The 17,099-nt window shown below is 41.3% G+C and overlaps 1 protein-coding gene across 10 annotated transcripts in view; it reads left to right on the top strand.

Moving 5' to 3' along the window:
- Window positions 1-17,099, top strand: part of LOC137458966 (tRNA-uridine aminocarboxypropyltransferase 2-like) — a 61,179-nt gene that overhangs the window by 22,577 nt on the left and 21,503 nt on the right. For 6 of the 10 annotated variants that reach the window (XR_010992024.1, XR_010992025.1, XR_010992026.1 and 3 more), the window contains exons 2-3: window positions 2,207-2,297; window positions 5,267-5,361. Coding sequence is in view for 5 of the 10 variants with exons in the window: in XM_068170254.1 (XP_068026355.1) it covers window positions 2,207-2,297; window positions 5,267-5,361 (186 nt within the window). In the remaining 5 variants the exon portion in view is untranslated. Of the gene's footprint in view, window positions 1-2,206; window positions 2,298-3,226; window positions 3,311-5,266; window positions 5,362-6,885; window positions 8,775-13,223; window positions 13,454-17,099 lie in introns of those variants that run through there. The other 4 variants (XR_010992027.1, XM_068170257.1, XM_068170255.1 and 1 more) reach the window with 4 other exon arrangements.

Genomic DNA, 17,099 nt, shown 5'->3' with positions numbered 1-17,099 from the left:
GTTAATTCTATCTAGACAACTTTGTTGTAGTCAAACATCCTGAAGTCAGAAATCACCAGGAACTGTTTCCAGCTGCTCATGAAAGCTAGTGAACAATGCAGTTCTTTGGATTGAAGTCAGCAGCTAACTATTTTGGAGCAGCTTTATGTAGTAGATTTTCATGCCTTAATCTCTCCTGAGAAGAAAATGCCATAATGGGGAGAACTTTAACAACTTCTCTTGTTAGTGAAACTAGCCATTTAACACTGGGGAGAAACTAAGGAATTTCTCTTAGTACAAACTTGAGTTTCCACTAAATCTGATGATTAAAGAGAGAATTAGCTTCTACTTAACAATCAGGACAAAGGCACCAAATAGCCTTGGGGGGTATTTGCTGTTTCTAGGTTGTTAACAAAACTGTTTTCAAAATCTCTGCTTAAATTAGTTACATGTGAGAAAGGTTTTGGAAAAAGGCAGTGGTATGGTGCTGGGGAACTTCTGAAATAGGACCCACCAGACCTGGAAGTGAGGTTGGTTTCAATTCATTCGCAGTGAAGGTCACTGGACCAACCTACCAAATAGTGAAATTAATGAGTACTTACATAATTGTAGGCTCAAAGCCTGATCATTTATACAACAGAACATGCCAAACTTCTGCAGGATTAGCAAGAGAAAAATGCCATATCTAGCAGTGCAAAGGAAAGTCAGCAGAAACTGTGTACCAGAGTAAACATTTTGAGACACTTTTCCCAATTCTTATTTTGATTAGTACCAGTTTCTTCACTTGAGTCAACACTCCTCTTACTGATTTGGATTTAGAATGTTATGGGGATAGCCTTCACCTGCTTACTCTGTGGAGAAGGGTATACTGTCTTTCAGTAGGCGGGGTTTAAGTTAATGCACCTGTCACAGCTGTTAAAGAGATGCTTGTCTGTTACTGCCATTTTATAATGCCACTATTTATTTGTGAGTACTAATAGTTGATTAGGAAACAGTTACAGTGGTTTGAATTGCTGTGATACTGGTTAGTACACTTGGCTGGGTGCATGGCCTTGTGTGCAAGCGAGTGCAGTGTGGCTTGGGCCTGCCAAGAATGTTGTCTGGACCTGTCTTCAGAATGTTCATCTCTAAATTGTGTCTATTGCAGAGGCTGCTTGCTCACTCTCTGTCACATGTGACCTATGCACAAACTGTTAGCAATAAAGATTGCAAGGAGGACGCAGGTGAGCTTGAACTCCAAGTAACTATCATTTGCTGAAAACCCTAGCTTTGTGTTTGTTAATCTCACAGAGCTTTTTTAGAAGGGACAGTATAATTTTTAGTGTTGAATATTGGTCATAGCTTCACTGTTTGGGAAATCCTCCATTTTTGTGAGTTACTGAATGAAGGATGCAACTAGTGACTTCTGTGGGTGGCCATGGATGTCTGTGTTTTTGTGACAACTTCAGTCAGTGTATAGATCACATTGAGCTCACGTCTTCGCTCCTGTTTCTTCTTGATCATTCAGTATATTAGTTTAATGCCAAACTATGTTTAGGTTCCTTCCTTTAGATACAGGTCTTCTGCTAGTAATTTTAAGAGCTCTATGCAGTGCACCAAAACATTTAAAATATATATTAATTTTTTTCAGACTTAAAATAGAAGTTCCTGATAAGGACTTTCTGTTTTCCTACTAAATGTCTGCTGCATATTTCAGTGTAGATGATAGCATAAAATATGAACCCAATCATAACTGCAGCGTATCTGGGGTTTTGAGTACATGTATTTCTAAAGCTGTCTATTGTAGCTAATCTGTTATTATATAATGATAGATTTCTTTTATTATATAGTACAAAATCTGTTAGAATATTTTATCAACCTGTTGAAACACTAACTTCCCATGAAAAGCAATAGCAGACTTCTGTGATTGAGTTATGGATACTACTACATTGCTCCTCTTGCAGCTGGTGAGGGGATCTTGAGAGTGCTTTAATCCTTACCAAATCACAAGAGGGGTCTGACCACTGCTCTCCAAACTGTATTTCAATGAAAACCTTGCTGCTTTATTTTTAGCAACAGAAGGAATTTCAAGGAAAATTTCATAAGGTTTAAAACACCAGGTCATAAAGGGACATAAGGGGTTTGTAGTGTGTCTCGGGTTGTGGTATGTATTTGTGCAAGTTGTTTATGCCATCTTCATAAATGACTAATTACTTTTGTTGTTCTCTCACTCCCTTCTGTCATGTAGCCGCCCTCAGAAGGTGTGTTTATGTCCATTCCTGCCAATACATCCGCTCAAGGTCTCCACCTGCTTGTATATAATTCAGCATCCAGCAGAGGTGAGTCTTAAGGCTGTGGCAACTGTTTGAGTTCAGCTAGAATCTTAACGCAGAAGTGGCAAGAGGAAACAGCTATGCTGTTAACATCAGATAATGATGTTTCCTTTTAAAGTTGATAATTGAAATTCCATTTCACCTCAGTTACTGTATCTTTTATTCAGTTCATCTGAATTACTGTCTTCCAAAATCGCACCTTATTTCTGCAGCTTCCGTGCATACAAGACTTCTTATCTGAATAGTCCTGCTAAAATCTGAACTCTACTTGAAAACAATGCATCTGGCAGGAAGAATGTAACTGGCTATATAAGGGCACTTGACTTACCAGAAATAAATCCAAACAAACGGTTGGAAGCTAAGAATCATAGAATCACAGAATCATAGAATAGTCTGGGTTGGAGGGGACCTCCAAAGGTCATCCAGTCCAACCTCCCCACAGTCAGCAGGGACATTCTCAACTAGACCAGGTTCCCCATCTTTGAAAATGTTTGTGTTAGTTATCACAGGGGATGCTTTTGACTCCAGAACAGCAGAGGCATACTTGAAAGACAAAGAAGTTCCATTGCTGTAACTGCTCATACTCAAAATACAGTCTGTCTCAAAGGCAGATAAGCCTTCTGGACTGTATCTGATCCTTCAGTCTGTATCTGCACTCCAGCTACAGTCTTAGAGTCTGTTTCAAAAGTATCTCATTAAGCTAAACAGATAGTGAGTGTCTTCCACTGCTGCACATCATTGACAGCTGTCATCCTCCATGTGCTTCATTATTTGTTGTCTTTGGAAGTCCACAGTGCAGTGAAGTAAGCCACCACCTATGGTCAAACGATACTGTTGCGACTTGTATTCAGGCAAGACATCAGTGCAGGAAGTCAGGAGCAACATTTTCTGTGCTCTGTTTAATGTGACAATGTCTCCACATTCTTGCTATCCAGAGGCCATGCTGCCAGATAGACCTGTGCAGATATCAGGTACTTTGAAAAGGAGAGGAATCATTTAATGCCAGCAATGGATGCCAGGTGAGGAATCCCACCATCCCACTTCCATTTTGCATAATAGGTCCATGAATTAATTAGATTTTATTTTGTGAAAGAATGCAAAGAGAATTCAGCATTCTGTGTAAATGCTGGTTTTCTGAATGCTGTCAGTACACCATTGTGCATAAGGAGAGGGATTTAGTAATGGAGTATAGAGCTCCAGCATCCCAAACTTGGCATCAGGACTAGTGCAAAGGTGAAGGAGTTATTTTCCTAGTCTAAATTCTTCTTTGCATGTTAGCTATATCTAAAAGTAAATACAATTTTGTTATTTTTCTCTTCCTAGGCATACTGTTAGGAACCTTATGCCAGATCTGGGTGTGCAAACTCACATGCAAGTTTGGTTTACCTTTGCTTTTTATCATCCTGGATCTCCAGCAGACTGGAGGCCATTATACACTTTTCAAAACCTGAGCTGTAGGTGTAACTCAGGACAGAACCCTGAAAGCATAGCAGAGATTTATCTGTTCTTAAGAGACATGCTGCTGCTGCTGCTGCCATGCAAAGTGGTGGTGGATGTAGCAGGACAAACTATTTGTTCAGTTCCATGATGTTTACTGACCCTCTGGTCAGTAAATACGGATCAGAAAAAGCAAAAATAAGAAATGTTTTAGGTGGCAGCAATAAAAATCTTCACAGAAGTAATTTCACAGTGGTTTGGTAGCAAGACAATGTGAAAACTGCAGGCAGCTGCACATTGATCCTTGTGTAAGGTAACAGCCATTTAGAGAGAGCTGCAAGCTAATGAAAGCCTTGTAAGTCCACAAATCCTGAATTGCTGCTATAAATCAAGAGAACAAACCTCTTCTGGGTTTTCATTAATTAATCCTGTTGTTTTGGAGATTGATCTTTGGCTCTTTGTTGTCTGAATCATGAAACATTCAGGTGAAGAATACTGTAAGAACTCCTTTTGTACTAGGCTTAGGGCTTTTGTAATCCTCACCTGACCTCTGGTGTCTTGTCTCCTGCCAGACTCAGCTAATAACCTTCCTTTGTTCCTCTTGTGATAAATGAATAAACTGAAAGTTTGCTTCAGATTTCAGTGTTGGCTTGCTGTCCTCATTAAATACAAGACAAATACATACTCTCTTTACCTTGACGGGAAAACAGAAATTGCCATCCTAGACATGTAATCTCAATTTGCTGTACTTCTTTAGACAAAAACTAGTGCTCCCAGATGTGTTAAATAAAGGACAGAAACAAATTTCTGTGTTTGAGTAGATGGTTTGCTTCAGCTGGCAGTATTTCCCCCCTTCCTCCACTTTCTGAAGTTCTGCTTCAACACAGCTTTCTTTAATGCTCTTTTGAGATCTGAAGAGCCCTTGCTCTCCACTGAGATCACCTTCTTCACCTGTGGCACAGAGCTGTAAGCAGATGCCTGGTCAACAGGGCCAGGATGGCACAAGAGGGAGTTCTTGTGGTAGTAGTAGTTCCATTGTCCTGGTTACAGTGAAGTGACAGCAGAGTGAAGGTGTTTGTATTTCACACTGTCTGTTCTAATACACACCTAGTGCTTCTTTGTGTAGCACTTTGTTGTGGAGATCAAGCCCTCCCCTCATTTTCTGATCTAGAGACATCAGCCCCCCAGCCTATGACATTCATGCTCATGCAGTTATGTATTTTTCACCTTGTTGTTGATTATTTTGTGAAGCTTTGCTGGTGTTTTTATACTGATAGCCTAGCTCAGATCTAGGTTGATGGTCGTAAGTTAGTAAAGGCTAGTTCAGTATTGCAAACCCAAACAGTACAGCTTGAATTCACTGAACCTGGCTACTTTTCTTTTAGTTCTGGTTTTGTATTGTCTGATTAGATTCTTTTTTCTTTTTAGTTATTTTTTTTTGAGTCTGTAGTCAAAAGAACTTGAAAGCAAGTGGACACATTAACAATTCCTAGAAGCCCACCTCTGTTGTATTCAAAAGTTACTTTTGTTTTTGGCAGGAAAGCCGAGTGCTGAGGACGGTACCTTTGCTGGCAGCTTGTCTCCCTCCAGACAAGTGCAAAATTTTGGTTGGTCGACGCTTTAGTGAAGACAGGTGAGCAGAATTGCCTATTGTCTTCTGTACGTGTTGGAGATCTTTCTTTCCAGTGTCCTCCTTAATAGCTTAATTGTGCTCTTAATTTTTATTAACAGTGCACACATTCACTTCTAATAGAAGCTTCTTATTTCTAGCAAAGATAAATTTATATATAGTAGCCAGAAAACCTTAATATGTCTTCATCTAGGTTGTAGCTTTCCATGCCTCAATTTTGTATGCTTGGAAAGTTCAGGTGGTTACTCTGCAACTTTTAGCCTTCTGCAGTTCTGTTCTTGTCTGGTATTAGCTTTGATTTGTTGCTCTCTGTCATTCTTTTTGTATTTATTTAACAAACGATTTGGTGTAACTGAGATGTAATCAGTTTTAACCTGAGTGGGGAGATTGTACTTGAGACGGAAGTCCAGTGGTGACAAAATCATGGAGAATGTTTTATTGAAGTCCTTTCCCCTTTCTCTCAATGTTAATTCTGGGAATGCACAGCTTTCAGATTTACTTTTTTGGTAATTTTCCCCCCTTTTTTATTTTCACTCTCCCACATAAGGTCTTTAATTTTCATTAGATGAAGCTGTCTTAGAGACCAATTCATGGTAATAATGCCAATGAAATTTTATTACATACATTTTCAGTAAAAGCAAATAAAAATAATGAATACTGATGAAGGAAATGAATTCTTAAATTGAGTTTAATCTTTGGAGAAAACTTTTTGTAGAGTTCAGTGAGGAAAAATGTCAGAAGGTGATTCAGAATGGTACTCCCACACCTTTATTCTGCCAGTAGGATAACTAGAGCATGTTAGAAATACATTGCTTTGCTATTAGTCCTCTATGATAATAACTATAATAATTATCTAAGAAGTTCCAATCTACAGGGAAATAATTGTACTGTCTTCCCATTAAACCTGACAATGGTACTACTTCTCATACTGATGTGCACAGGGTAGAACACTCTCAGTACAGTCTGCTTCTAGTATAAATCTCCTTAGAATATTTTTAGAGGTGATTACTATAGTATAAAAGCTTATTTCAAGTTTGAATCCAGATACATTTCTCTACCCTAAAGGATCCTCTTTAGGTAAAAATCAGGTTTGGAACATGTCAGCCTCAAGACAGTTTAGATAGATTCTTCATCACCTAGTTCCTGAGGTGGTTTTTTTTTTGGTTCTGTTTTGTTTCCCTAAAACATACTGGAAATGGTGAAAGAAATGGAAGTTTTCCTTGGGTTAATGTGAATTCTGTGGATACAGGGCAAAAAGTACTTAAGTAGCAGTTGTGTCTCCACTCAAAATATCTGCAGCAGACTGCAAAAATGGGGAGTGCTCACTCATTCTCGCTTTCTTATGAAGAGGGATGATGAGGAGGAGAGAAAATGTGGTTCCAGCTGTGCAATGTGATGTTTTTATGTTGGGATTGTTCTGGTTTTTTTTCTTTTTTTTTATTTTAAATGAATTTTTAAGGGAGGTGGGTTACTTTAATATATATACATTCTGCCAGTGTTTTAATCCCTCTTCCTTATTTGTCACAGCACTTGGTACTTGAATAGCTGGTTAGAGGGCTGTACCACTGTTGTTCTGGACTTCCAGAATGCTTTCAGGCATGTGCAGATGCATTCAGAGAGCTCATATTAATCACCTGCAATGACTTAAGTTTCTTCTCTGTTGTGGAATATTCTGGAAACAGCATCTGGAGACAGGGCTAGAAACGTCCCAGTGTTCATTGTGAGTGGAGAGTGCTGTACTGCTTCCTGCCCTCCTCTTAGAGTGAAAATTTCTATTAATGGAACTTCTAAAACCTTGTAAATTGCAGTGGTTAATCTTACGTTTTATGACATACTTTAAAAGTGCTTTGTTTGGTTTTTGTTTTGTTCCCCTGCTTTTCTTAAATGACACAGTATCTGTAAACAATTTGGTAGCTGCTCTACAAGTAACTTGGCCTACGTTGGGGGATGACTTCTGTCTTTGTTACTTTGAAGAAATAAGTAACAGAAGAGGGCTTGTTGGTGCATTTTAGAAGTGTTGCTGTTTTGAAGCACATTAAGGCCATGTCTTTGTCTTTTTTCTTTTTCTTTTTTTTTTTCCCCCCAAGTTATATGACATTATTTACACCCTTTGAGTCTTCCACCAGAAGTGCATGGGTGGAAAAGGAACAGAAACAGTGTAAATCCATTGTGACCAGTGCCTGCAGGGGTGATGCAGTGCATGCATTCTTTTGCTGCATGAAGCTGGAACCCTGCCATGTGACAGACCTGGGAAAATGATGTCCTTCATGGTTGCCCATACATTTGTAAATTATCATAATAGAATGGGATTTGGCATATTTGCATTATCACAGGATCCAACAGCTCTTAGAAATACTTTGGACAAGTTAAACCACTTCCAGGTAGAACGAATAAATATCCTTATGGATTTGAGTGAAAATTCAGCCACCCATCGCAGCTTACCCTTTTTGTTTAAGTCTCCAACACAGCAGCTCCTGCAGGGGTATACCCACTAGCAAACTGACTGTTGTTAATCTGTGGCTGTCAGAAGAGGCCTGCTTTCAGGTGAGAGTGAACACACCATCTGAGATGGGTAGCATCTTTCAGTCTCCAGTGCAGCTCCCTGGAAGGGGAAGGCCAGTGAGTACCCAAGTGTATGTAGGGTTTTTTTTCCCCTCATACCGTGCTACAAAATTGCAGTTTTCCTGTGCTTCATCACTGGCATCCAAAACTAAGGACGAGCACAGAGGGATTTCTTAAGGAACTCCACATAGAATTGTGTGCTGCAGAGTAACTGGGCGGATTTGAAAGCCTAACATTCTGGCCTCTGATGGTCGTCACAGTAAGACTGAAAATCAGAACTTGTATTGATTCATTTTTAACTTCCATTTGGGTGAAGGAGTAAACACAAAGCAAATTGTGTTTTTGTTGCTATTTCTTCTACCCAGTTCCACTTTCCTGGGTCACTGTTTCTTGTAGTGAAAACCGATGCACAAGCTATGTAGACTTCATTTACCTTCTTCTTGATAGATCTGCATTGCAAAGAAACAAACAAAAAGGGCTGAACAGTCTTTCCAGAAGTAGACAGTTAACCTGACTGTATGAAGTTGATACCTTCAACATATAATTGACTGAGTAGTGTTAAAGATGAGACGTGTTTAATCCAATTCCTTTTAAGTGCCAATTTGTGATTTTTCCCAGTCTTCTCCATTGGGATGTGCTGCCCAGGGAGGTGGTGGAGTCACTGTCACTGGAGGTGTTCAGGAAGGGCTTGGATGTGGAACTTGGAGCCACGGTTTAGTTGGTCAGGTGGTGTTGGGTGACAGGTTGCACTTGATCTCTGAGGTCTTTTCCAACCTTGTTGATTCTATGATTCTCGCTGTAAACTGGCATCTGATTCTACTGAAAGTAAGTCATGTTTGTATGGTGACTTTATCCATCTGATGACATTCCTGAATTAAAAGACCAGCTCTGTTGGTCATCTGTGGCTCTTGTTGTTTGCTTTTTTTCCCCAAGTGCTCAAAGACTTCTGACATTTTTGTATAGATTACATATTGTCAGGCATTAGGGTTAACCTTGAATGTGCCCAAAAGATAAGCTAGAAGTGAAGAGTTTGGCATAAGAATGGTGGTATTGTAAAATTAAGACTGTTCTGAGTTGTTAATATTTTCTGTTCAATACTTTCCATAGATTTACAATGAACCTGGTGTCATAGCAGAATAGCAGGCAGGGCTGTGGGAGTGTGGGGCTAACATCACTGCCAGATTGGATATTGAATTTTATGTAAAAGTGTAAGATACGGCTTTGTATGTCTGACATACCTTAGTGTAGAAGCTCAGCTTGTTAAACACAGGCACCTTTTAGACCTCTACTGAGCAGGGCAGCAAAAGCATGCAGAGGGCTTTTCAAACATTTTCTGCAAAGCAAGCTTCCTTCCTTGCATGAGATCAGACTGATTCCCTGATAACTGGAGTTTTCATTCCTGACATTGTGAAGTGACTGCATGTCATGTAGTGGACAGAGAAGCATTTGCATTTGAAGGATGCTCTGTAAAAGGGGAAGAGTGGGGGAGTGAGCTAATGTCTTCTCCTAGCAACTTCAGAGGACCATATCTAACAGTTGCAGTACACTCTTTGAGCAGTAGGCTTGCTCTTCACTGGAAATATTAGGGGTAAAACAGTTGTATTCTCATATTCATAAAAAACATATAGCTTAGGGCATTCATATTCTTTTAGACTTGTCTCGGTCTGGAGCGGGAAAGAGACTCAGTTCTTATAGAATATTCCTGTGATGTGAAATTAGAGGCACGAACGAGGCCAAAGTGTCAACAGCTAGACTATTTATTACATAAATTATGGGGAAATAAGAAGGGGAGAGGGAGAAAATAGAGAGGGAGAGCGAGAAGAGAGAGAGAAGAGGAAAGGAATTATATTACCACACCCCTCATCCCCCCCCAGACAGTTTGAGTCTGTGGACTCAACCTGCCTTGCAGGTTTAAAAGAAAGTAAGACTTGTTTTTACCTGAGCGTATTTTTCATGCACCTTCTTTTTCTGGTAACATCCAACACATATAAATTTAAGCTCTTTTATTTCCCACCAAGTATCACTTCTATCACTTAAACCCCATCTTTATATTGCTTAATACTCATTTTATAGTAATTCACAAAACTTAAGTGGGCATTACAGGCAATCAATCCGTGTTCATTATAGTATTTCCAAAAGGAAGAATTAAGCCTCATAGTATCAGTCAGGGTTGGAAGGGACCACAAGGATCATCTAGTTCCAACCCCCCTGCCATGGGCAGGGACACCCAACACTAGATCAGGCTGGCCAGAGCCTCGTCCAGCCTGGGCTTAAACACCTCCACGGACGGGGCCCCAACCACCTCCCTGGACAACCCATTCCAGGGCTTCACCACTCTCATGGTGAAGAACCTCCTCCTCACATCCAGCCTGAATCTCCCCACCTCCAGCTTCATTCCATTCCCCCTAGTCCTATCACTACCTGAGATCCTGAGAAGTCCCTCCCCAGCTGCCTTGTAGACCCCCTGCAGATACTGGAAGGCCACAATTAGGTCACCTTGGAGCCTTCTCTTCTGCAGACTGAACAGCCCCAACTCCTTCAGTCTGTCCTCATAGGAGAGGTGCTCCAGCCCTCTGATCATCCTCGTGACCCTTCTCTGGACACGCTCCAGCACCTCCATATCCCTCTTGTAATAGGGGCTCCAGAACTGGAGACAGTACTCCAGGTGGGGTCTCACCAGAGCTGAGTAGAGGGGGAGGATCACCTCCCTTGACCTGCTAGCCACACTTCTCTTGATGCAGCCCAGGATCTGATTGGCTTTGTGGGCCGCAAGTGCACACTGAGAGCTCATGTTGAGCTTCTTGTCTGCCAGCACCCCCAAGTCTCTCTCCTCAGGGCTGCTTTCCAGCCAGTCACTGCCCAGCCTGGATTTGTGCCTGGGATTGCCTCGACCCAGATGCAGGACAGTATCACACAGTATCACAGTATCGCTTAGGTTGGAAAGGACCTCGAGGATCATCGAGTCCAACCTATCAACACAGACCCCATGACTAGACCATGGCACCAAGTGCCACGTCCAATCTCCCCTTGAACGCCTCCAGGGTCGATGACTCAACCACCTCCCTGGGCAACCCGTTCCAATGCTGAATGACTCTCTTAGTGAAGAACTTCCTCCTCACCTCAAGTCTAAACCTCCCCTGGCACAGCTTGAGACTCTGTCCCCTTGTTCTGGTGCTGGTTGCCTGGGAGAAGAGACCAACCCCTTCCTGGCTACAACCACCCTTCAGGTAGTTGTAGAGGGCAAGGAGGTCACCCCTGAGCCTCCTCTTCTCCAGGCTAAACAATCCCGGCTCCCTCAGCCTCTCCTCATAGGGCTTGTGCTCAGGGCCTCTCACCAGCCTTGTTGCCCTTCTCTAGACACGCTCAAGTGTTTCGATGTCCTTCTTAAACTGAGGGGCCCAGAACTGGACACAGTACTCAAGGTGCGGCCTAACCAAAGCAGAGTACAGGGGCACTATGACCTCCCTGCTCCTGCTGGCCACACTATTCCTAATGCAGGCCAAGATGCTATTGGCCCTCCTGGCCACCTGGGCACACTGTTGGCTCAACCTGCACTTGCTCTTGTTGAACCTCATGACGTTGGCTTGTGCCCACCTCTCCAGCCTGTCAAGGTCCCTCTGGATGGCCTCCCTTCCCTCCAGCGTGTCTGCTGCACCACACAGCTTGGTGTCATCAGCAAACTTGCTGAGGGTGCACTCCCCATCCCATCAATACCAATTAAGAATTCAGTGAAGTGATTGCTTTGGCTAGGATGGAAAGTTAAAATCTACACAGATTTTGTCCTTCTTAGGTATGTATGAATGAAATGTGTGTATTTATAACTTCATTAGAGAGTAAAACATTCTTTTGAGGTTTTTACTTCAGGATGGAGATTCATGGCTTGGATGTCCTAATCATAACAAATCTACAGGAAAATGTGGGTAACTGCTGTCAACATTGCATGAATTCATGTGACGTGAAATAGATGAAGGATTTGCATAATTGATTGTCTTCATGGCTATTAAATTAACATAAAACAGTTTTGTATTGGAAATTCTTTAACTGGTCCCCTTTGCGAATGAGAGAAGTTGTTTGTGAAGTACCAAGCAAAACAAAGTAATTCTAAAGCCTACCAAATCGGATAATGCACTGCAGTGTACCATACTTAGATTTAGAAGTAGAGTCTCATCACCTGGGGATTACACCTTTCTTTTGCAGTGTCTTTGAGAAAGGCTAAAGAGGAACAGGATAGATTTTTTTTTTTCTAGCTGTAGCAATGTTTCTTTTCTTTTTTAGCTGACTGACAGAGTTGTGCTTTCTTTAAAAGCAACTACACTGCTCCACCCTCTTCTTCACCTCCCTGTTTAGCCTCTTGGGCTTACTGCTGTTGCCCTTCACCGTGCCTTGATATTCTTTGAAGTATCTGCTGCTCTTGGGCTACAATAATATTTGCAGATGAGGTTGAGATTTCAAAGATGGCAGGAAATGTCAAAGTTTTGAACACTTGTGAGAAAAGACATGATTAAAGGAGGAACTTCTTTCATGGAATTGTTCTTGAATTAGTGGGCAAACTCATTTGTGGAGACATGTCATCAGCAAAGCTTTGTTGTGTGGCATGCGGTTCAGCTATCTTGTCTACTGCAACTGCTGCCCTCAGCACAAACAGGCCCCCTCATTCTGCATCATTGCTGACACCAGATGTGTCCTGGTGACAGGTGTGGTATTTTGCTGTGTTCAAAGTCAAAAATTCTGTGAAACTGTGCACCACTGTGTCACAAGATGGCAAGGAAAGCAAGATGACCATGCTTCTGATGGTGGGCAGCTGCTGCATGAAACTCTTCTGTAGTCGTAATCAGCTGTTCCCTCAGTAGCTTGGACTAGTTTGCTCTGGTGTGACTGCTGGTGCTTGTGTTTCTAGCTTGCCCATGTTCTTACACTTACTCAGCCTTCTGCTGCTAGTTTACATCTCTGTGTCTGTTGTGTCTCATTTCTCCACATAGACAAGTCTAGATGAACTACAGAATTGTGTTCCTAAATTTAAGTATAAGCAGTCTGAATTTAAAATGAGCAATCAAAAAACACCCCAAGGCACAAAGAGCTGGCCGAAGAGTGGCTGCAAGCCTGGTAAGACTTACCAAATTCCTCTCTCAGCTTTAAGCAATTTGAAGGACTTGGAACCAGAGATATGCCTTGCTGAGGTGTTGCTTGCTTGTCTTCCAGTGCAGTCACCTAGCCTGAAAGTTTTGTCTAGTCATTCTAAACGGGGCAGTTAGACTGACAGTTGACCTCTTACTGAGAGTTTGACTCTAACCTTGTTTCTGCAGGGGAAATTTAGGCAGGGATCAAAAGCAAAAATAGATTTTCCTGAGTAGCACAGGACTGAACATGGGGCTTCTGCTTTGCCTCTGAGGAGAGTTTCAGAACTGGCATATAGCCTTCAGTGTTTCATGAGTTGTCCTTAAGACAAACATCAGCCTTAATGAAATTGTCTCCTGTATTTTTAATGAGCCATACTATTTGTCTCAAATCACCTTTGTACTTAAACAATGAAATAAATTACTGGTGTTAACAAAATCAATATTAACATTATTTGAATGTGTTTTTATAGTAGGATCATAGATATTTGTTTTAAGAAGTAAAGCTCTGTGAAGATGAAATCTCAGTCCTTTTACTTACCTGCTTTAGTAAGCTTCAACATAAGAATGAAAGCTTATATGGAAAAAACAGTTGTACCATCGAGTGTGGGTCAGGTTTTCTATAGAGCTCATCAGACAACTGTTGTGGTGGGAAGCATCGAGCAGACAATCAATGAGATTGGTAATCAGGCTTTGCTTTATTGTTCGAAAACACAGCCTATATAGTATATTCAGCAGCTAAGTATGCATACGTGTCATTATTCTATTAGCTATTAGTCCAGGGTTACATCATATTATCCATCCTACTTGTGGTTAGGCCTACGTGCAACTCCACAACCTCCTTTCTCAGTAGGTCTTTGTTTCGCATATATACTTTGTTTCACATACTACTATCTTGTAAGTAACTATTTCACATGGTGCTATCTTATAAAAAACTACAAGCACAGTCCCAGGGCTGTGGTGACCTTGCTACATCAGCATACCAGCTAAGCTGTGAGCAGTAAACAGCAAGATGGAGTCTGGCCTATACACTCTGATTAAACAGCTGTTCCATAGAACCATGTCCCTGCAATTCAAGCCATTCCTCAACAATTCCCCTTTTTTTCTTTTGTGCAAGAAAAACTCGAGATGTTACCTCATTTACACTTCGCTAACACATCCATATGCAATACGCAAAAGAAGCAAAACCAATAAAACAATAGCAATCAATCTTAAACCTTCTTTAAGTAAGGCTAACAACCAAGGAGACAAATCTCCAAACCAGGATCGAAACCATTGATCAAAAGGATTAACATCTTTAACAATTGATTGAGTATGCTTTTCTAACCAAGCAAGCTTTTTATGAATCGACTGACTGTGATCAGGCAAATTAAAACAACACATGCCTTCAAAATCTTCACAACCATGACCATGAGCTAAAAGCAAAAAATCAACAGCAGCTCTATTCTGTAAAAGTGCATGTCTTAAAACTATTTTGATCTACAAGCAATTGATCTAGAATTTCAGTAGTAACATTAGCTTGTTTAACTGACCAGCAAGCCAGTTTCTCAGTTTGCCTTGAAGCCTGCTTAGCAGCAAGATGAGGAAGAAGCAAAGCAGCAAAAGTGTTCGCTGTAACTGACCATAAAGCTACATCATCATCACAACTATCATCCAGATAGTGCAAAGATCGTTTTTGTCGGTGTTGCATTATTGCAGCGATGCTTAACCAATCTCGATATCGAGGGGCAAATAGAGTAAGTTTGCCCAAATAACATGGACCTCCATAGGCATTTTTGGTATACCCTGCCATGCTCTGTCACCACAAATCAAAAAGATTCCAGGGGGCAGAGCCTTGGCTGTAGCATTGCTCCATAAAAGAGACACATCTCCTCCTCTTTTCTTTTGCAAAATTTGACCAAGCTCTAACGCTCCATAAGCACCAAACACTGTTCCATTGTTCACATTCACTGTCCCATTATTCACATTCACAAAGTCCAGCTGACCCTGAAATGTATCATTCCATCCACAGTAAGTACCATAAACCTGATAATCTTCTTGAAGAAAAGGCGTAACACCATAAAAACCCTTCTGTTCTCCCTTCTGCTCTCGATACCCATCCCCAAACACAATACACGTACGAGTCCAATTATGAGATGCGTTGCCAATTCGGGCAGAGCCCAATAGTTGCAATTCTTGCGGGTCCCAGGGTAAGGTAACATTCAGTCCTTTAATAAGTCCTGCGGCACAATCTGAGGTGCGAGTATCCTTTGAACAATCACCATAAACACTATAGTTCTAAAACACTTGATAGTCAAAATCAGAAATACCCACTAAACATGTCTTAAAGGGTTCTGCAGCAGATTGCAGACTTAAACAGAAATCCAAATTACCCATCTGATTAGCCCATGAGACCCACATATTAGTTCTGGGTTGATTTTTGTTAACAGAGACAACCCAGAACCCAGTAATGTCATTACAAAAAACACCAATAAACACATCTTGTTCTGTTCAGGTAACATCATTGTCGCTGTGTGGCTCGTCAGCTGAGTCTTCAGGTCTGCTGTTATGTGTCGGAGCTGGTTTAATCCACCGACTAGGGATCCACTGCGTACCTGTAGGGGTAGTAACACACATATAACCTCTTCCCACAAAGATAACATCAGTGGGCCCTAGCCACTGTCCTGTCTCTGGATCACAGTAATAGACTTTCATTAATGCCATTCCTGGCTTTTGTGCTTCTTTCACATAATGTCGACTTATTGGTGGTTCATTACAGTCTCCAAAAACACAGAGATGATTTAACACAATATATGGTCTGCTTCAGTTGTAAAAGCAACTTCATCATTAGCTGATTTTTCAAGTCCCTTATTTCTGCTTCCTCAATGCGATTGGCTACTCCTGCCACATACAGAGAATCAGTCACTATATTGATAGAGTCATGAAGCCAATGAGTCAATGCCCAAACAACAGCAAAAAGTTCCAGAGTTTGCAATGAATCTGTAGGTTCTGCTTCTAATAGTTGATAATGCCAGTCCTCTCCTTTCTTCCACATGGCAGCTGCCTTCCGAGATCAGTAAATACTGCATCAGTAAATACTGTCACTGCATCTGTCAAGGGTTGATCCGATCGCTTGGGAACAGCAATCCAATGCTGATTCTGCATCCAAGCCAAAGTAACATTCTTTAATGGCTCCACCTGTGTCCATTCCAGAACATTTGGTTGTCCATTCCATTTGGTTGTCCATACGACGATGTACTGTAGACGTAGCAACCATTGTCGCGATGTGCTGTAGCACCATCTTCTGTTTTGATGTAATGTGCACAGGCATGGATGGGTCGGTGCCTTTTAACAGTGGTCACAAAAAGTTCAAGAGATCATTGGGAATTCCCACAACAGATCTCAGCCATTGCAGGTCTCCCATCAGGCATAGTATGTCATGTAAGGTTTTAATATTAAGATCCACAGTAAGTTTCTGAGGTTGAACAGCTTGCTCCATAATTCTCCATCCTAGATAGTTCCAGGGACTCTTTTCTTGAATTTTTTCAGGGGCAACAACAAGTCCACATGATTGCAATTAATGTACAATTTGGTCCTTTTGTGCTTCTGAAAACAAAGTCGATTGTGAAAATAAAATGTCATCCATATAGTGATAAATAATCACCTTTGGCCTTTGCTTTCTGAGTGGCTGCAAAGCAGCATTAACATACAACTGACACAAAGCAGGCAAATTCTTCATGCCTTGCGGCAACACAGTCCATTCAAAGCGTTGTGCTGGTGCTTCACGATTAAAAGATGGCAAAGTAAATGCAAAACGTTGCATATCTTCCTCATGTAGTCTGATGGTGAAGAAACAGTCCTTTAAGTCAATGATTAAAATTGACCAATTCTCAGGTATCAGGGCTGGATTCGGAAGTCCAGGCTGTAAAGCACCCATAGCATGCATTTGCTCATTCGCTGCTCGCAAATCACGCAACAAGCGATACTTGCCAGACTTCTTCTTGATGACAAAAATTGGAGTATTCCATGGACTAGTTGATAGTCTTAAATGTCCTCGTGTAAACTGTTCTTCAACTAATTGATGTG

The sequence above is a fragment of the Melanerpes formicivorus genome, unplaced genomic scaffold (genome assembly GCF_026170545.1).
Source record: "Melanerpes formicivorus ecotype bairdi unplaced genomic scaffold, bMelFor1.0.p_v2 SCAF_302, whole genome shotgun sequence".
Classification (NCBI taxonomy): Eukaryota; Metazoa; Chordata; class Aves; order Piciformes; family Picidae; genus Melanerpes; species Melanerpes formicivorus.
This window is presented reverse-complemented; position numbering and strand designations above follow the sequence as displayed.